This window comes from Pinus tabuliformis, chromosome 7 (assembly GCF_031772625.1).
Source record: "Pinus tabuliformis cultivar Carrire ecotype Pingquan chromosome 7, CPIR1, whole genome shotgun sequence".
Lineage (NCBI taxonomy): Eukaryota > Viridiplantae > Streptophyta > Pinopsida > Pinales > Pinaceae > Pinus > Pinus tabuliformis.
In genome coordinates, this window is record NC_142293.1 from 260,282,854 (window position 1) to 260,305,050 (window position 22,197).

A 22,197-nucleotide genomic window follows, 5' to 3' on the forward strand; every position below is an offset into this window, starting at 1 on the left:
CCAAGACCCATGACCAACCTTTTAGATACCAAATCAACCCCTCCTTCTACAAAGCAAATCCATCAGCATGAGATCAGCAACCAATCTTCAACAAGACAGAACTTCCACAAATCAGATATCAAGAGAAACCGTTCTTCAATCTCAGACTTTGGCCCTCCTCTTCTTCACTATTCCTTCTTGTGATATTTCAGACCAAATCATGTGATATGTATGTGTCCAAATGAGCTCAACTCTCGTTCTATTTATATTGTCGAGAGGGGTGCGAATAGACATGGCAGGGCTGACTTGACAGGTAGGCCGAGTTCGCATATAGAGGGGTTTTTGACTCAAATTACAGATTTAAAAAATATTTTTCCTTTTTCTTTACAATAGGTCCCAATAGGAATTTGACCCTTTGACTCAAGAAAACCTAGAAGCATGAAGAACATGCTTATTTAATAAAAATAATAATAATAAAATTATTCTTTTTCTTCTTTTTCTTTTATATAAGATATACAATAATACAAGTACAAAGATCATTATGAAGACACAACCTAGTAACGTTTTCTAACACTATCCTCTGAAGGTATGCCATTCTTTTGTTTGATTATAAGAGACCACAATCAATGAATAGTTCATATCTCCTCTGAATCATGCCGGTTTGCTGTATGCAATGGGTACCACATCTCATTTGTGGATCTAAACCATTTTTGGATCTGGATTCCATGGTAGATCAGATATGTGTGCAAAATAGTTTGTTTGGCATTATTTTCTCCAGTGCTTTTGTTCGATCCGTGGTCAGTCATGTTGGTGGTGGAGCATGGTGACATAGCATAGCATACTGATGAGAGGAGTATTCATATTAGGGCTGCACATTGTAACAGTGCCATTATTGTGTCCTACAGAGATAATTGCATTATAAGGATTCATATGAATTGCATCACAGTGACCTGGTTCTGTTTGGTGTTGGGAAATCAAATCACCAGTATTCATATCCTTGTATCGCAATATACAATACTTGTTTGTAGATGCCAGAAGAAAGTGATTTGGAAGAAATTCAAGTCTTAGCAGCTCAATACGAATCTTTAGACAGTGAATTTTTGTACCAGATCTGTCATAGATATAGATATACTTTTTCTGAGCCGTGGCAAAAAAAAAAAACTCAATATGCAGTAATTTCACATCACACATTGTTTCTCTGACCTGCAGCTCCTTTATGAATTGTAAATCTTTCCAATCCATAATAGATGATCGTTACGACCCGCCATTACTATTCAACATGTAATCCACAACATATGGTTGGAATTCTTGTAATGTCAAATGCCTTTCTCAAACTCAAAAGATCTACCTCACGAACAATCTCTTCTTGTTTGTAGTTTCTTGTCCTTTCCAAGCCTTCCGCCTCCAAGCCTTCTGCCTTTTCTAGCATTCTCTTGGTATGAAATTAGGAATTCAGTTCATTTTCCACACCACACTATAACACCTGCAATATCTTTCTTTTGGCTTATGTGATGTCTCTGTGGAAGAAATATTGCTACTTCTCTATTTGGATTGCAATATTGAATTTAGCAGCTAATCGTCAACTGATCCTAGGAGACCGATCTGATCTAGCGAGATTGCAGGGCTCGGCAGTGAAGAAATCTGCAACTTGTTGCAAACCTTGACCAGGTGCAAGGTGAAGATATGAGATCTTGATATTATCAGAGCCAATGGAGTTATGAGAGACTGATATTATCAGAGCCACAGTTAGACTTATCAGAGCAAGGCTATGTGAGATAACGAAAATATCAAAGCCATGCTAGATCTGAGTGTGTGCCATTCTATAGCGAGGAGCAGAAAGGGCCAGATCTACAAAGGATAAGGCCACAATGAGAATAGCGAGGTTATGAGAGCTTCATATTATCAGAGCCTTGGCTAACAAGGTTAGGAACCGAGATTTACTAAAGAGGGTGTGACATCTGATTTGTTGATTTCTGGTGAGGCCTCATGCGCAAAGCTTTCCTGTGGGCCACATTTAGCTGTCCAATGTTGTGCTCTCTTCGTCCCGTTATAGCAAAAAGCATATTTCCCTGACAGTATTTTAAGGTAAGACAACATTAGGGTTAAATTCTCTACAGCTATATTCTTCAGGTGCTGCGTATTATATGGTTTGGATCTTTAGGTGGTGTGTATTATATGGTACCAAATCTGAAGATCTCCGCCCCCTACTTTAGATCATTTTTTGTGCATTGACTGGTGTGTTCTTAATCTAGTCCACGGGAAAACAAATTTTTATTTTTATTTTTTTCAAAGTGGCCCATTCGAGGTGGTTCACTGAGTTTTAATTGGGCATTGTTCACATCAGGAATGGGGTATGGTATTGTAAATACAATTGTTTGATGTGGCAATCTCAAATACAAGATTGTACACAGCCAATATTGGATAGGCTGCCAGATGCATATGCATTTGCTATATATAGACTGTGTAATGTTTAAACACTTCACATAAACGCAAATTTGCAGAGGTTGAGAGGGCTATTCGTGTGAGGATTGGGTTGAAGCGGTGTCTCCTTCAGCTATTCTCTTCAGTTTCTTGCAGCCATCAACCAGATTGAAAATTGAGAATGATCCCAATATTTTAGAACAACGAGATCATAATGAGTAGAGTACAGTTTATTACTTATCTAATGCTCCATTTTTCATGATCTACTGCCAATCTGATAATCCGGGAGTAACTTTAAGAAAAATGGCCAAACATCAGCAAGAATTTGGCAGCAGAATCTGAGATGAATGACAGGTAAAATGCTTGGCAATCACATTTGTTGCTGCCTTGGAAGCAGTGAAAAGCATAAGGACAAACCAAGCAGGGTTCGACAGTAGCCCACACGTTTTTCTATGCACAAGTAGCAAACAACCCTTTAGTTCAAAGAAAATCAGACACCAGCAATCCAAGTGTCGAGACATAGTGATGATCTCTCAATCTTGGCCTTCTTGAGCAGCTATATTTGAATTGGTGTGGATCTACTTCTGAGCACGTAGCAAACAGGATACACCAAGGGTATGTTTGTGCCACATTTTCTTCATCACCAGATGTGACTTCGAAGTTCGAATAATTGGTTACCACTCAGTATGATTTGAATATTTAATTGAAATAGTCACCATGTCTCTTATTCCTGATCTTCAATTCTCAGTAGCCAGTTAAAAAGTGTGAGATTTTTTTGTTCCACGTTCTGTAATATGGGTGTGCACCTGCAAAGAGTTCTCCACGTAAATTTACCTGGGGATTGCTAAATCAAAATTGGTTATATAAGATATGAAGACACCATATAATTATAATTCACCCACAAAGTTGCCACAAATCACAGGCACTAATTTGAAGCAGGGATTTACCAATTTTACGAAAGAAATAAAAAAAAATTGCAATGGCCAAGCATTATTGTCAACTCGTATTGGGTATTTCTCCTTCACTAGTAAACAACTCACTGCCAAGTATATAACAAACGTCTATGAAGTAAGGTGGTTTGATTGAGTAAGGCATGGAGCGATTCTGGAAGCATAACACCAATATGGTTGCTGATTGGTGTAAAAATGTTTGATGAAAGCCAAAGAAAACTTTCCAAGGTTTAAAAAAAAATTAATGTAAAAACTTAAAATTACATTTCCCATATGGTGTCCAAATATTTGCAGAAAAAAAGGAAGTAAAAGAAATTACTTTCTTCAATGGTGAAAAGTTTTAAAACACTTTATTACTTTGGTTTTCTTAAATAAAAGTAAAACATTTTTTTCCTAATGGCGCATGATATTTAGAGGAATTTTTGAAAGTATATCCAAAATTTGTACAAAGAATTGAAAAATAAAGAGAGGATGTCATTCTTCCCTACAAGAAATTGCTCTCAAGGGTGAGAGCTAGTTGTATAAAGAGAAAAGATCTTGTTGCGGTGTTGAACTGTCTTAGATTTGCCTGAAATCTCAATAAGGGGGTCTAGAGACATTTTTCTTTATGCACAATTTTTTAGATGTGTGATTCTCAATCTCATGTCTAGATTTGGCACAAATTGCAATTTGTCACATTGTTCAAGGGGTATCAAGGCATTCAAAAATTATCAAAGCATTGTCCAAATTGGAGGATAAACCATTCCAATGTACAAATGGAAAAGTCCCAAACCCTTTCAAAGTTAAAAGTGAACGTTAAAATCAAGGCCTGCCTGAAATTGAATAAGGAGCTCAAGTGAATAAAAAATTGTAATCGCTCCTTTAGGGTGCATGATCGGTAGTACTTGACACCCTAAAGTGACAAAAATCAAGTGAACCCAAGATAAAAGAGCAAATACAAGTGAGTGTGTCAAGTAAAAAATGGGTAAAGGAGGAAAACGTATATTGAATGTATCTCAAAAAATCAAAGATTTGCAAGAGTGCAACCATGAATTGCACAATAAAATTAAAGTACTTGAGTGGAAATTATAGCAAAACAAAACCATAATTGATCAAATGGCTGACACACTAGCATCTGCAAAAGATCTTCAAAAAGAAATAGATATGAAGGATCAATTACTTGATGCACTTCAAACTAAATTAAGAGAAAAGCAAGATCAGATTGATGATATGATTGATGCAACATCTATAGTGAAGGTAGATGCAATTTGTGATATGAAAGATCTAATAGAAAAGGTTAATGCATCTTGTGATACAAATGAATTCATTCAAACAGCTGATGCAAGTTGTGGCACAGAAGAGCTAATAAAGCAAAGTGATGCAACATGTGATATAGAGGACCTTGTTCAAAAGTTTGATGCAACAAGTGATACAGTTGAACTAATAATAAAAGTTGATGGAATACAGATGATTGATGCTTAGTGTGATACAGACAACTTGATGGAATCAATTAATAGAACACATGATAACAGCAGCAATTGTAGCAGAAGCAATTGTGAAGAATACAGAGAACAAAAAAATGATCTTTCCAGGATGGTTGTTAGACCTTGAGAAGAGATCTCAATCAACAAAAATCAGTACGGATTAGGCTACACCAAAGATGATAGCTTTTATATTCCAGATTAATCCAAACCAATTGAGTTTGTGAGTTCAGAATTTCTTGATGAAGTTAAAAGCATTGATAAAAAGTGTCAACTGTAGAAAATTTTGCTTGTTTGTAGCCCTCCCAGTTTCAAGTTTTTGCATAGGTTTAATGCCCAAACCCCATCATAACATATGACTGATATAGAAATTAAATTGGCATTTAACTTGAAACATAGAACTACTCTGCTTCTTTTGTTTTCTCAACTGATACAAGAAATAAATGCAAGCAAACACACTCAGAAAATTACACAATAGTTTTGGTCTAATGACCCTGGAAAAACCCACAAGGGGAAACCAGTCTTCAAGGAGTATTTGATTGCTCTCAAGGAAAATTATACACAGCAGAGAGAAAAATCAATTTATCTCCCTTTAGCTTGAAAAAGGCACTGCTAGGTTACATTGAAATCTAAGCCTACACAGTCATAAATTTTGACTGGTAAATGCATTGATTTTTGTGCAGAAAAATTCACCCAACAGGCCTTAATTTCTGTGCCTTGTACAGCAGACTATCACACAGACATTTCTGCCCTATCACAGCATCGAAACCTGTGCTTCTAGGGCCTCCAATTTCACGTTGAAAGACCCTGAATTCTGTGCAAGAACAGCCTCGTTTTTCGTGCAGGTAGTCAGCAATTTTCTCCGCCTGCTCACCCATAAAATTCGGCCTGCTAAACACCCTTGAAAAACAGCCTCCTAACCTCTGAACTCAGCCTAGAGAGCTTCCTTGAGTTTTGACCTGGGTTCTCCTTCAAACTTGGCCTGATTCACTTGAAAACTCTACATGGAATTGCTACCCGAAATTCTCGGGATTCGTGCCTGTGATCTCCGCTAAAAATTCAGTCTCCTTCCTTGAGCTGTTCAAACTCTTCCCTTAGCTGCAATCTCTGCCTCCTTGCTCTCTCTTGTCTCTCCTCAATAGCACACATGAGAATAATGAGAGTTTCTCTCCTTTTTCCTCTTTTGTCTCCCCAAAGGTGAGAACCCTAACCCCTAGAAATCAAGGGTTGAGATTAAATCTCAGCCCATGAAATCAATGGATGAGATCAAGTCCCCCACTTGACCCCCTCTCTCATGTGGTCCCCCTCAATTAATGAGCCTGCTAGTACTTTTTAATGTTTTGTAACGTGCACTTTTTCTCTTATAAATTCATTTTTTTAATATAAAAGTCACTTTAATAATATAAAGTGTACTTAGTATTTTTCTCATAAAAGTGACTTTAATAAATTAAAGTACATAGTACATATCTCATAAAAAGTACTTTGCTCCTTGACATTAATAAAACACATAATGTCACTACACAAAAGGGTCATTAATGTGTATTCCTAGGCCAAAAGGATAAATGCCTAGGAAACACCTCCTTGGTACCCTTATTTTCAACACTCCCTCTTACCAAGGAAGGTGTTTCTCACCACTCTCATCCTGTTTCTAAAAAATACATGTTTGCCCCTTGGCAATTACTTGGTGAGAATGTCTATTACCTGTTCAGCAATGGATATATACTCAAGCTTCGCAGCTTCCCTCTAAACCCACTCTCTGATGAAGTGTTACCTGATCTCAATATGCTTTGCCCGATCATGAAATATTGGATTCTATAAGAGTTTGATACAACTTTGATTATCACAGAATATCGTAGTTGGTCTCATCCTCTGACCAAATAACCCATGTAGCATCTTGCGAAGCCATAGTGCCTCACAACTAGCTTGACTGGCTACCATATACTCTACCTTTTTGCTACTTAATGCCACTGACTTTTGTTTCTTGTTGAACCATGACACAACTACTAAGCCCAACAAGAAACAACACCCAGAAGTACTCTTCCTGTCACTAGCACTGCCAACCCAATCTGGATTCTGAGTTCGTGCAACCAATCAATCTGACTCCATCACCCCTTTCATAGTCCACACCATAGTCCATTGTTCCCTGTAAGTACCTCAATACATGTTTCAGAGCCACCCAGTGTACTCTCCTAGGCTCCATCATAAATTGACTCAATGTTTACTGCGAAACAAATATCTGGTTTAGTGTTTGACCAGACACATCAAAGAACCAATCAACTGATGATACAACATGGGGTTCACCAACTTAGAATCTGAAGCATGCAACTTCTTCCAGTTCATGATCATAGGAGTAGCCATAGGTCTACAACCCTCCATATAGAATCTCCTCAAGATATCACCGACATACCTACCCTGGCTAATGAAGATATGCCCATCCTCCTACCAAACCTCAAACCCAAAAAAATAATGCATTAATCCCATATCGATCATCTCAAACTCTGAAGCAAGGTCACTCTTACAGTGTTGGATAAGTTTGTCCTCTCTTGTAATAAACAAGTCATCCACATACAGAACCAAAATGAGTGGATCGTCACCAACCATAATGAAAGAGGTTCGGATCCACATCACTCTTCTGGAAACCAATCTACTGCAAGTAGGCATCTATCCTCTTGTACCATACCCTCAGTGCTTGCTTCAATCCATATAAGGATTTCTTAAACCTACACACATAAGAATCCCTCACATGCACCTCAACGCCTTGTGGTTGCTCAATGTACACCTCCTCCTGTATAACACCATTGAGAAAGGCAATCTTCACATCCATGTGGTTAATCCTCCAACCCAGCTCAACTGTTATAGAAATCACTACTCTAATGGAAGTATAACAAGCATATTGTGCGAAGGTCTCCCCATAGTCAACTCCCTCTACCTGTGAGAACCCCCGCACCACAAAACAATCTTTGAATTTCTCCACGCTGCCATCCACGAAGTGTTTGATCTTGTAGAGCCACCTAGAAGTCACAACAGACTTCCCCTCAAGTCTTGGCACTATCTCCCACACATCATTCTTCATGATGGAGACATGCTCCTACACCATGGCATCCCTCTAGATCTACTGGCAGGTGCCCTCCTCATAACTAGCTAGCTCTGTCTCCACAACATCTGCCACAAAGTACAACCCAGCCTCTTTGGTGGTCTGCTCTCCCTCACTAACCACTTGGGTTTCCCCACCGCCTCTTGGGCTTCCTTCAAGGTCCACAAAGCAATCTTTGGCTTCCTCTTCCCTATAGTAGCCTCCTCTACTAGTATGGGAAAATCCTCAACTATACCCTTTCCTCTAAACAATCAATGTTGTCCTATGATCAATGGTGATCCTGGACTCTGAGATCCTACACTCGATGATCCTGCACCTAGTGATCATGCACTTGGTGATAACGGACTCTGTGAACCTGTGGCCCATCAAGAAGGTGATCCTCCTGACCCTGGTGTACCACCTGAAGATCCTAATACCTGTGGTGTGGCCCCTTGTAGGGGAGCATGCTGCTCTACCTGATCAACCTCCAGAGACCACTCAAAGCTCACATCCCACCTCTGGACAACTTTCCTTTGCGCAAGACTGTGTATACGGTAGGCCCTGCTAGTCTCACTGTAACCCACAAGGATACCCTTCTCTACAGTGGGTTCCAACTTCGTCCTCTTCTCCTCAAGGACGTGTGAATATGTAAGGCACCCAAAGATCCTGATGTGCCCTATCTTAGTCTTCTTCTCAAAAAAGCCTCGTTGAAAGTCTTACTCCCCAAAACTCTATGTGGGCTCGTGTTCTGTAAATACACTAGAGTGTTACACACCTCAGCCAACAGGAAGAAAGGTAGTCTCTGATCACGCAACATAGCTCCAGTTGCACCCACTATAAGGTACTATGTACTCCTTCCTGATGCCCGCACTACCACAAAACTCCATCTTCTTGGAGGTATACTCACCCCCATTGTCTGATCTCAACACCTTGCTCTTCTTCCCTGTCTGGTTCTCCACAAGAGCCTTAAACTCTTGGATCCTCTTAAAGACCTCATCCTTGGTCTTCAAAAAGAAAATGCAGGCCTTCCTAGAGTGGTCATTAATGAAGGTCACATAGTACTCACATCTGCTTAGTGATACATGAGACATAGGACCATAAACATTAGAGTGTACCAACTCTAAAATACCTACAGCTCTCTTGTCACTGCTCCGAAAAGGTATCTTGGTGTACTTTCCCAAAGCACACCCCCTACACACATCATGATGCTCTGTGTTGAACTCAAGTAAACTAGTGAGCATCTTAATCAGCGTCCTGAATGCTCCATGGTGTAAGTGGGCCATCCTCCTATGGCAAATCTCAAACAACTCATTGTTGCTAGTCTATGCCACCAAGGCTCTAATAGGCTGAAACATAAATCTGTATAACCTCCCGCTGCAGACTCTAATCACTCTAGCATGATTGACACTAAATCCCTTGGCATATTTCAGCACATGTCCCCCTCGAAACACCACTTCATACCCCTTGTCCTCCAAGCTAGAGACTGATATCAAGTTCTTCTTCAGCCCTGGAACATAAAAAACATCGGTCACTTTTAGAGGTAATGACTCCCTCTGAAATGATATTGTCCCCACTCTTGTTGCTCTGACCTTGGAGTTATCTCCAAGCACAACCTCCAAGTCAATATCATCCTCTAAGAGACTTGTGAAGTGCTCACTCACTCCAATCATATGTCAAGATGCTCCACTGTCAACAAACCACACACGGGAAGATGTGACACGAGTGGCTAAACTCAACACTAAGGCGAACTCATCCACCTTTGTTGATGAGGCGAACTCTGTGTCAAATCTGGAAGTGAACTCATCTACCTCTGTTGAAGCTACAACACCCTTCTTCTTCTTTCCCTTCTTATTGGGACACTGAACAACATAGTGACCCATCTTCCCACAAGCAAAGAATTTCACTTTGCTCATGTCCTTGTCCTTCGCCTTTTGCCTCCCCTTCTTCTACTTTGCTCCACTAAAAGACTCCTACTTGGCCTTCTTCTTGCCCTTAGCAACAAGCGCAACATTCTCCTCCTCACCTAGACCACCACTCTGACTGCCAACCTTGGCACCCCTCCTAGTCTCCTCCTAGATGAAATCATCCCACATCCTCCTCCAGTCTGGAGAATGCTCTCTAGCCACAACACCATGAATGAATCCATCCCATTTCTGGGTGAAGCCATCTAGGGCAATCCTGACCAACTCGTCCTCAGGGATAGCCTCTCCAACGGCAGCAAACTCATCCTTTATCTATGAGATCTTGGTGAGGTATGAGGTTACATTGTCGGTCTTGGTCATCTTGGTGTTTCTTAGCTTTTGCCTCAACAACATCTTCCTGTTCTCATTGGAAATTTGGTGTAGTGTGACTACTGACTAAGGACTCCCACATCTCGTAGGCAAACTTCTTCCCAGTCGCATGAGGGAATAAGTGGTCTTTGATAGCATCAAGGATGATTCTCCTTGCCTTCACATTCTTCTTATTGAATTCCGCCAACTGAGTAGCAGCAGTAGGTGGTTGTATAGGACTCCCCACAATATCCCATACTTCAACCTCTTCAAGTAAAAGCATCATCCTCTCCTTCCAGGGGCCAAAATTATCAGCCCCACTCAATTTGTCGTCCACCCTCAAACTCGTCGCCATGACCCTCACAACCAACACAAAGGAGCAAATTTGTTACTAGGCAATTTTCCTCCCCTCTCAACCATCAAATCTTTGGGCTTCTAACTGAGATTTAGTGACTATTGTTCACTGAAATGGTAGAAGTTTGCTTGCTAGTCTCTCTATCAGCTAACGAAAATCTCAAGTTTGAACTTCCTCGGGCTCTAATACCATGTAGAAAATTTTGCTTGTTTGTAGCCCTCCCAATTTCAAGTTTTTGCATAGGTTTAATGCCCAAACCCCATCACAACATATGACTGATATAGAAATTAAATTTGCATTTAACTTGAAACATAGAACTACTCTACTTATGTTGTTTTCTCAACTGATACAAGAAATAAATGCAAGCAAACACACTCAGAAAATTACACAGTATTTTTGGTCTAATGACTCTAGAAAAACCCACAAGGGGAAAACCAATCTTTAAGGAGTATTTGATTTCCCTTGAGGAAAATTATACACCACAGAGAAAAATTCACTTATCTCGCTTTAGCTTGAAGAAGACACTACTTGGATCCATTGAAATGTGAGCCTCCACACAGTCATAAACTCTACTAATAAATGCATTGATTTATGTGCAAAACATTCACCCAACAGACCTTGATTTTTGTGGTTAGAACAATAGACTATAACCCAAAAAAAATTGCCCTCTCACAGCCTTGAAAGTTGTGCTTCTAGGGGCTCGAACTTCACGTTGAAAGACCCGGAATTCTGTGCAGAAACAACCTCATTTTTTGTGCAGGTAGTCAGCAGTATTCGCGGCCTGCTAAACACCCTTGAAAAACAACCTCCTAACCTATGAACTCAGCCTAGACAGCTGCCTTGAGTTTCGACCTGGGTTCTCCTTCAAACTCAACCTGATTCACTTGCAAAACCTACCAAAGAATTGTTGCCAGAAATTTTTGGGATTCATGTGTGTGATCTCTGCTAAAAATTTGGTCTACTTCCTTGAGTTGTTTGAAGTTTGAACTCTTTCCTTGGCTGCAATCTCTGCCTCCTTGCTCTCTCTTTTCTCTCCTCAATAGCACACATGAGAATAATGAGTTTCTCTCCTTTTTCCTCTTTTGTCTCCCAAAAAGATGAGAACCCTAACCCTTAGAAATTAAGGGATGAAATTAAATCTCAACCCATGAGATCAATGGATAAGATCAAATACCCCACTTGACCCCCTCCCTCATGTGGTCCCCCTCAAGAAATAGGCCTCCTAGTACTTTTTAATGTTTTGTACCATGTGCATTTTTTTCTTATAAAGTCACTTTTAAAATATAAAAGTCACTTTAATAATATAAAGTGTACTTGTACTTTTCTCATAAAGTCGCTTTTATAAAACATGTGACTTTAATAATATAAAGTGTAGTTAGTATTTTTCTCATAAAGTCACTTTTATAACACATGTGACTTTAATAAAGTAAAATACATAGTACATATCTCATAAAAAGTACTTTGCTCATTGACAATAATAAAACACATAATGTCACTAGACAAAAGGATCATTAATGTGTATTCCTAGGCCAAAAGGATAATGCCTAGGAAACACCTCCTTGGTACCCTTATTTTCAACACCAACATTGTCAGAGAAATGGTCACATGGAGAGTCAATGTTTTGATCTCCATGCTTGTCTTCATTGTGGGAATACAAATCACCTATGCAAAAAATGTCGAAAGTAGAAGAAGGCTAAAAAGACACTTAATTATGGATGGATAAATTCTTGGAGATGGAATCAAGAAGTAAGGAAATTACATAAGTCCTACAGTCTGGTCAAAACAGAGGTAAAGACAAAGTTGTCTGAATAAATGAACAAAGCATAAAGTTTGCAACCAGTTCAAAACAAATATGGTACTCTCCACACTTAAAGGGGGGAGCACAATGATAAAAGAATCTCTCCTACACCTTTAAGGGGGGAGGTAAATGGATTGAAGATGGTTAGTTATAAACCACAAACCACCACATTATTCAAATCAAAGCTATATGGTTAGTGGTCATCCAAAAACCACCACTTTATCCAAATCAAAGCGGTAGCCGGTATGGTTAGTGGTCATCCAAAAACCACCACCTTATTCAAAGAAGATTGGTTAGTGCTCATCCAGGGACCATCACTTTATTCAAAGCAATCTGGTTAGTGGTAAAACATAAGCCACCAGTTTCCATGGAAGAAGGCTAGTTGTCAAAAACCACCACTTAAAGAATCCAAAGCCCCATTTTGGATCCTTCCAAGAATGAATTATTGAAAAACTTCTCACTTTGCACCTGATAGGGGGGGCATCAGATATCAAACTTCCAAGTTTCAAAGTCTTATCAGTCATTTCAATCAGCATTCAATCAATCTACAATCATTCAATGGAAATTTTCACATATAGTAATTGTTCTCTTCTAGACATTCAAATATTGGCGGTTTTTCAGGCATATCTTCATTGAAACTCAGTTCAACAGTTTCAGATTGAAGATAACAAAGGTTATTGGTACAATTATTCAGACTTGTGATTGAGGGGGAGAATGTTAGACTTTGAGTTCCTAGACAATCACAAAGTCCAAGAGTACCATTGTCATGACTTGCAATTCTTATCTTGATGAGGTTTTGAGATGATCCACTGATGAGTTGTCAGTGTGATCAAGATCTAGATCTAGAAGATCTATAAGGACAATTGATGTATTATAGATTCACATTTTGATCAATACAATATAATACAATGGCTTGAGGCCTTCTCCACCACTTGTTTGTCTTGTCTTGCTCATGTTAATTCTTAACATATGAAGGTGTTTGGAAAACAACTGCAACAGGATGAAAATGCCTATATAGCATTAAGATTGAACATTACATTGATGGATTTTCCATTTGAAATTTAGAAAGAAACATTTTTTTCATTAGGATTACACACTGAAGAAAAATGATTGTTACTTGCAGCTTATTGGACTTAAGACTACCTTCAACATTAATAACATATAACAAGAGTCTTCAGACAACTTTGTGCAAAGACCCATTGTGTGGGAGTTTGATCAAACATCTCCTTGAAAAAATGTCAACAAATGGCAAACACAATCCTAGTAAACAAATTTGATGCAGCAATGATTCAATACAGGTATGGAAAAGATAAATAATCAGTTGTGACCTGTATATATGAACCATTTAATGTAACAGGGCTGCATACCTTTCACTAGGAATGCACAAATTCCCTCCCATATGAACATAAATATGTTTATCAAAATATAAGATAATTCAACAACAAATCTTACCAACTGAAGAACAATGAAGACTAAATAAGCAACACACAGCCAATAAGGATTTTAGAATACTGAGATCCCGATGAGACCAAATTACTCTCCCGTAAACAAGAGTTAAAATATGCTATAAAGGTTAAATTCAGAATATAGGCATAAATCGCACAATAAGGTTGAGCGCCACTGACTAATTTAATAAAATAAACCAATCCTGGTCTTTACAGATCAATAGCAGAATAAGATAACGTAAAGCTCACCATTTCTGTGCATTTTTATGATGCTTCTGTTTCTCCCTCTTCAAACTTTGCTTCAGAAGCTTAGGATTATCAAGGACCTATGCACACATGTTATATACAATCATATAAATGTTATGGAAACCCTCACAAAACATATTCAACTTGACTTTGAATGGAATCCTACAATTACTTTAATAAGCAGAAGGTGAGACTTCCTTTAACCTACTTTTACTCCTGCAGCTCTATTTGCAGCAGCACTCCAAGAATGTTCCATAGCAACCACCTGAGCAATTAGACACCAAGGCCGGCAAACTGATGATGACTATTGATACCTATTAAAAGCAGAATAAATCTTTGTTTCTAATGTTCCTTAGTTCAGACAAAAAGAACCTAAACAGTTCAATGAAAACCAAACTATCAATTGGAAATCCTACCAAAATTCATCTGTATCAATTCCTATACTTATTCATTGTACAATATTTTTCATGTACTTTTGTTCTCAATGATTCAATACGAACAATGATATTGCTTCTCCTGATTTGACAATAAGACTGGTATGCAAATTCATTCAATAAACCAGTAATGACAGCACTTGAACAACCCCAGTTTACATACCTAAAAGTCGACATGAATTATTTACCTATAATGTTGGCACTTCTATCTCCAGAATCACTATCATTTAAAACTTGAAGCATGATACACAATTTTGTTAGTTTGCATTTCAATATTGAAGATCTCATGTTTGAATGTGCTTGTCATTGGTTGTTCCAAGTTTCCACTATTGGTCTAAGGTAAATTTTTGCATCTCTGCATACTGTAAGATAAGATAAGATAATTTTATTAATATGCAACAAGCTTCACACAACAAATATTCAAACTTTCAAGCATGAAAATCTACAGAGAAATTTGAAATAGCCCTGGTTTCTTGGTCTGACAACTTTTGTGAGGGAAATTGGGATCGATTATTGCAATTCTTCATAGAGAAATGCAGAAGAAATGGCAATGAATGGAGATTAATTTGAAGATTTTGACATAAAAGAGAATGCATGTAAAAGAAGTAGAAAACAAGCAAAATGAAAGAGATAACCATTCAAATGATTGACTTCATAATCTAAAAACATATCCTTTACATTAGTATATAAAGTCTAAGCTAAATTAGTCATAATATAATAATTTTATTCCAAAGTGTACTTTTGTTAATTTTTGGTATGTTCTATGCTTAAGAGCAGATTACTTCAATTTGTTAATTAGCCCAATATCAATGTCCAGATTAGCAATCACATTAGCATGATAGTAAAATGCAGATAGAACATAAACATAAACAATAGAAGACAAGCCAAGACAAGAGGACACAAGATGTGGCACCAGCCAGGGACAAACCCCATTGTGGGAAACCCTTGATCAATTCTTCTTATATTCTTCAATAGTTCAGCAGAGAGAGAGATAGTACAAATATACAAAACTAATATTCATGATAGTCTTCAACCAATCACTAAGAGTGCTGTAGCATATCCTTTTAGGAGATCATCAAACTAACGACCCTTCACATAACACTGTTGCAACATTCCGCTGTTTGCTTGATGCTCCTGCAATTCTGGTTAGGGCACAATATGCAGCCCTAAACTCCCTTGACAGTGATGAATTGCTGATCTGATAAGGCACTTGAAGTAGTCCTAAACTCCCTTCACAATATCCAAACAGTCCTAAGAGAGCTGCTGCATATGCTAGAGTAAGTCCTCCTTTTGCTATGAAACAGTGGCACATCTAGACAGCCCTAAGTAGCCCTTGCTATGGTGCTATGACCTGTGGCCTAGCACATAGCAACTCCTGTAGCAAATTTCCTCAAAACAGTTATAAACACAGCAGTATGGGACTACAAGAACTTGGCTTAATGTTAGCACCCAATCCACATATGTACCTAGCCCTACGTAGATCTGATTTAAGTGTTGAGGACGAACAGCTTCTCCTTATGACAGCAGATTCAGAGCCTTGCTAAAGTCCTTGACACACGTTTTAGAACTGCCTCATTTGCCACGCTATCACCTAAAGCAAACAGGGATTTTCACGCTGTCCATTTAGGCTTCTTCACGCTTGTGTTAAGGCTCCCTCTTGACTGCGGCTAGGGCTCCTCTTTTCCTGCGGATAAGAGCTCCTTAGATCTGCGGCCAGATCTCCTTCAAGAATGGCTAGGGCTTCTTAGATCTGCAGCCAGATCTCCTTCAAGACTGTGGCTAGGGCTTCTCCCTTCAACTGCGGCTAAGTCTCCTCTTCACCTGCGGCTAGGGCTTTCTTCATGACTGCGGCTAGGTGACCTTAGATGACTGCGTCTAGGGCTCTCTTAGATGACCCTTTCCACTACGTCCTCCTTGTGAAAGGACAAACCCAAACAAGTGGAGAGGAGAGTTCAAGAGTGATGTGTGTGACAAATGACTTGAGGCCTCCTCTATTTAAATGCAACGTTGAGATTGAGCTGGGGGATATTTGATTGCTGGCCGACCTTGACAAATTGTCAAATAATATAAATAAATTCATATCTCCATAAATACATGTCGGAATTGGATGATCTTTAGATCAATCCTACACCTCTCGAAGAGACGAATCCAAGAAAAATATCAGTTGCTATAAATAAGGTGACTCACATGGAGTTTGGCCCTAGTTGCCAATTTTAATAACTTTCTAACTTAACTATCTACAATAATATATATAACCATTAAATATGTACTCTAATAACAAGATCACCTACACATACTAGCTTCGATGCACAACTTAGGGGGAAAACCCCACCCCCTAGATCATAGCCCAAATTTCACTAGCAAATACCTACACCAGATCTCTCTCTTCAATAAGAAATTGTTGACCTTGGAGAGCTATAAAAATGAGCCATTGATCTTCCCCCAAGATGGTCTACTGTAAACCTCTTAACCCACACCACTCTCCAAAAGACATCATTATGCCCAGCATTGGTGCTTTCATGTGGTAAACAATGTTGAAAGCTTCGCCTTTGATTACGATACAGATTGAGATTAATTTTCTTTCCTGGCCTACATATGCGATGTATAAAGCCAGTTTCTCTACTACATTAATGCATGTTCACCCTCTCTGTAGAAATTTTAGGTCCTGTAGCCCCACCCCATTTTATTTTGTTTTACCAATAAGTTTAATGCCCAAACCCCATTGTACATAGCTGAGTTTTAAACTTGAATATAAATTAAAATTGAAACACTAGAAGCTACCACTACTTTTTCACTTTCAGCTGATAATTTCACAAGCATGCACAAAAATTTACACACTAGATTTTTGGTCAATGGACCCTGGAAAAACCTCGAAGGGAAAACCAGTAAGAAGAGGATTTTTATTTGCTTTTATCTCAGAGGAAATTTTACAGCATTAATTAAACAAAGGGTACTTATCTCCCTCCTTGGAATTCAGGTCAGCTTTTCGAAACTCGTCCTGCTGTCTGGAAATACATGCCACTTTCCAGCACTTCTCTGCCTCAGAAATTGTGCCACTGTTCAGACTTTGCAGCCTCACAAATCATGCCACTGTTCAGCACTCAGGATCCCAAAATTTGTGCCTGTCAATTTGACTTCAGACCCTCAAATTGCGTGCCTCTTTTCAGCAGATCAGAACCTCGAAATTCATGCCAGAGACAAATTTCTGCTCGAATTTCATGCTTCAGACTGCAATCTCTGCCTCGAAATGTGTGCTGTCAGACCCAACTTCTATGTCTCATACTATGTGCTGTCAGACCTTACTCATCGATTTTTGGGCCTGTACTTGCCCTGAAAATCATGCTGAAGCTGCCACTGTGCCTCGCTTTTGGTGCTACCCTTCCAGCCTTGCAATTCGTGACTGTACTTGCCTTCTCCGCACTGCAAATTGGTCTCTCCTTCTGCAAATGACTATCTCAGCCTTCACCTTGCTTATCCTCTCCTCCTCTCCTCTTCCCCAAAAGCTACACATGAAGAATGAATCTCCTTTTGCCTTTTCCCCTTTTTAGTCTGCATAAGGATGAAAAGACCTATCCCTAAGATCAAGGGCTGAGATTAGATCTCAGCTTCTCTTGATCAAGGGTGGAGATCTAATCTCACATTGACCCCCTCTCATGTCTCCCCCTTCATTAATGACCCCCTCTAGTCACTTTAATAGCTTGTTGTACAATGTACTTTTTGCCTCATAAAGTAACTTTACTATTATAAAGTACAATGTACTTTTAGAACTCATAGTGACTAAAAAGTCATGACTTTAATAATCACATAAAGTCACACTAAAAAGGTGGGTTCACTTGTTTTCCTAGGCTTAGGCAAAATGCACTAGGAAACACCTCCTTGGTACCCCTTCTTCAACCCCACCCCCTAGATCATAAGCCCAAATGTCACTAGCAAATACCTACACCACATCTCTCTCTTCAACAAGAAATTGTTGACCTTGGATATTAGGAGAGCAATAACAAGGAGCACTTGATGCTCCCCCAAGATGGTCTACTATAACCCTCTCAACCCACACCGTTCTCCAAAAGACATCATTATGCCGAGCATTGGTGCTTTCACGTGGTTAATTAGGTTGAAAGCTTCTCCTTTGATTACGATACACATTGAGACTTATTTTCTTTCCTAGCCTCCATATGTTATCTATAAAGCCAAGTTTATCTACTACATTAGTGCTTGTTATCCTCTTCACTTATGCAGGATTGATCTCTACTTTATTGTCTAGGGCTTACTTATTTTGGTTCTACCCCTTTGTTTGTTATTTTTTAATTTGTCCTTTTGCTAGTCTAAATTATTGTTTTTGTCTTTCCTTTCCAAGAGATGAAGGCTAACTCTCATTGCCATTGAAGGAAATAACTTTCAAGAACCCGCATTCTCACTAATGAATATTTTCCCAACAAAAATCTCACATGTGGCATCATCTAGATAACGCTTGTGGCATCACCTAGATAACACTACAAGCTGAAGCATTTAGTCTTGACATTATCGTTTTGTCTTATACGCAATGATTAAGTAATGTCTTGGTTGATCCAAGCCTCATCTACTATGAAGATATCCCTAAAATATAAAGAGTCGGGACTAGTAGAAATTGTGTTACACTTTTAGTATCTCTTGTTAAGTATAGACCCCTCTATTGGAGATTGTAACAAGGTTTGATCTTCATAATTACATGAAGAAATGACTTATTTGTTATAAAGAAAAATTTAGGTTGTATTATGTCCCATTTGGACAATTGAAAGAAGAATAAAATTTAATTTTTTTATAAATAATATTTGTCCTCCAAGTTGCCAGGTCGGCCCTCCGTGGAGACAGGTTGGCTCAGCCCTAGGAGGCACCCTTTCAAACATGGGAACAACTATATATATGCCAGCGTGTTCATCCATTTGTGCAGAAGTTCATGGATCATCTGTGGAAGTATTCAGATGCTTGTGGCAAAGATAATTTGACCAATTTCTGTGATGAACTGTAAGACTTCTATAGTATATGTATGTGAGGATAAGCGAGCTTTTTGTGGGAATATATCTGTGAATCTTTTGTCAATTCGGCTCTCTGTGGAAGGAGAATTTTGGCTACATGTCTCTGCGAAATTCGGATGTATATATTGTGATAAAGTTTGGGCTTCTTATGGTGCAACTCTGACATTATGGGCAAATCTGTGGGAAGACTTATGACAGAAGTATGAAAGACCTCACTGTCTGTTGGAGGGCTGACTTGGCAATGGAAGAACCTTGTTACTGAAGCATATGTATTTGACTTGGATTTCTCTTGATTCTATAAAGAAATGATTGATACCTGTTTTCCCCCATGGTGGGGATTTTTCCCTAGCTTGGAGCCTAATCAATGAATGAATTGAATTGATTTACAATGAGCAATGAAGCTCAATAAATAATACAAAATTATTTACAGTAACAGCAAGTTTCTACTAAGAAAATAGAAACAGCAAGTTTCTAATAAGAAATTGCTAATAAGATCACAGACGATCTTATCTACATAAATGAGCATTAAACACTAAAATAGCATTATTCTAATACCCTCCCTTAATGCTCAATCTATTTACAACACCTATAGACCCTCTGAATTTTACAAACTTATCAGGACCAAGGGGCTTGGTGAAGACGTCTACTGGCTGCTCCGTTGTGGGAACATACAGCAACTGAATGGATTAGTCTTCAACAAGCTGTCGAATGTAGTGACAATGGATTTCCACATGCTTTGTTCGATCATGGAAGACTGGATTCTTGGCGAGTTTGAGCACTCCCTGATTATCACAGAACGAGGGAGTAGGACCTGCCTGGGAAACATGCATATCCACAAGCATACGTCAAAGCCAGATTGCCTCACAAGATGCCTTAATTGCTCCCCGATACTCTACTTCTATCGAGGAGAGAGCCACTGCCTACTGCTTCTTACTAGTCCATGTGACAGCACCAGATCCCAGACTAAACACATACCCAACAGTAGATTTACGGTCATCAACCGAACCTGCCCAGTCGGAATCTGTGTAACCATTGAGTGTAGGATCTGAACTCCGAGTGTACAGAAGTCCATAATCAGGAGTTCCACTCACATAACGCAGCACACGCTTCACTGCTATCCAATGATCAGCCTTAGGAGTTGACATGAAGCGTGAAATGTAGCTCACTACAAAACTAATATCAGGTCTAGTGGAAGTAAGGTAGATGAGGCTGCCCACTAATTCCCTGAATAAAGATTCAGCCACAAGTGGTGAGGATGACTGAGCTGAAAGTTTGGGCCCTGGTTCCATAGGAGTCGTGGCAGGTTTGCAATCCTGCATTTTGAACCTATCCACAAGACTTCTGGCATACTTGGACTGAGAGAGAAAGATGTTGTTCTCAGTCTGCCAGACTTCAACCCCCAAACAGTAATGAAGAAGTCCCAAATCTGTCATATCAAAAGTGCTGCACAAATCCTGTTTGATCCCATGGATCAAAGGTGTTGAACTGCCAATAATGATAAGGTCATCCACATAGACAACCACAAACAGAATATTATCACCAGTATGTTTGATATACAAGTTTGCATCAGATGGACTCCGTTGAAAGCCATGATCTGTTAGGTACTTATCAATTTTCATGTACCAAGCTCGAGGAGCTTGTTTCAGACCATAGAGTGCTTTGACTAATCTACAGACTTTCTGTTCTTGACCGGCAACCTTGAATCCTGGAGGCTACGTCATGTAGACTTCTTGTAAGTCACCATTCAGAAAAGCACTCTTTACATCCATCTGATGGACTTTCCAACTGAACTGAGCTGCTAAGGCAAGGACGAGCTGTATGGTACTCATCTTGGCTGTAGGAGCAAAGGTCTCCTCATAGTCTATGCCTTCCTTCTGTGAGAACCCTCGAGCAACAAGGCAAGCCTTATACTTGTCTAGGGTTCCGTCAACTTTGTATTTCACTTTATACACCCATTTGCAGCTAATGGGCTTCTTCCCTGCAGGAAGATTAGAAAGGGTCCAAGTGTGATTCTTCTGAAGACTCTGGAATTCAGCTTCCATAGCCTGTTCCCACTCAAGTATACCCTTAGCCTCTGAATAGGTTTGAGGCTCAAAAACACTGTGTAGGTTAGCCATAAGAGCAAAATTTACTGTAGGTTGTTGTTTGCTCTTATTTCTAGAAGTTCTACCTTCAAAGAGCTCATTATCCCGGAGATCACCAATAGTTTTAGCCCACCATTTTGGCCGGAGAGTAGAAGAACCAATATCTGGAGTAGGTGGAGGAGGCTCAGGAATAACAGGAGCAGCGAGAGGAGGATTATTTTCTGAAGGGAACTCAGGTAGTGCATCATCAAATACTGATGTTGCATCATCCCTCCCATCAGGTGGACCTAACGGAAGAACACTGGGAGGCTCATCCTCAGAACACTGCTCAGAAGGGGACTGAAAGAACCCTCTGTCTTCATCAAATACTACGTCCCCACTGAAGATAAGAGAATCAGTTTCTAAATCTATCAGCCTATAGGCCTTGTGGTGATCACTGTACCTTGTCATCATGAGTTTCTGGCTTTTGGAATCCAACTTAGAGCGCTTAGCAGCTGGAATCCAAACATATGCAACCGAGCCAAACACTTTGAGGTGACTGATCTTAGGCTTACGGCCAGACCAAACCTCTTCTGGAGTCTTCCCCTTAATAGCCTGAGTAGGTGATCGGTTAAGAAGATAGACAGCAGTAAACACTGCTTTAGCCCAAAATTTGTTCGGAACACTCTTG

The 22,197-nt window shown here is 39.3% G+C and overlaps 1 protein-coding gene across 2 annotated transcripts in view; it reads right to left on the bottom strand.

Annotated features, from left to right (window-relative positions):
• Positions 1-22,197, bottom strand: part of LOC149246834 (uncharacterized) — a 173,803-nt gene that overhangs the window by 23,449 nt on the left and 128,157 nt on the right. For both annotated transcript variants that reach the window (XM_089458036.1, XM_089458037.1), the window contains exons 8-9: positions 14,206-14,262; positions 14,001-14,077 (exon numbers count right to left, since the gene is read on the bottom strand). In XM_089458036.1, coding sequence (XP_089314162.1) covers positions 14,001-14,077; positions 14,206-14,262 — 134 coding nt within the window. The remainder of the gene's footprint in view (positions 1-14,000; positions 14,078-14,205; positions 14,263-22,197) is intronic.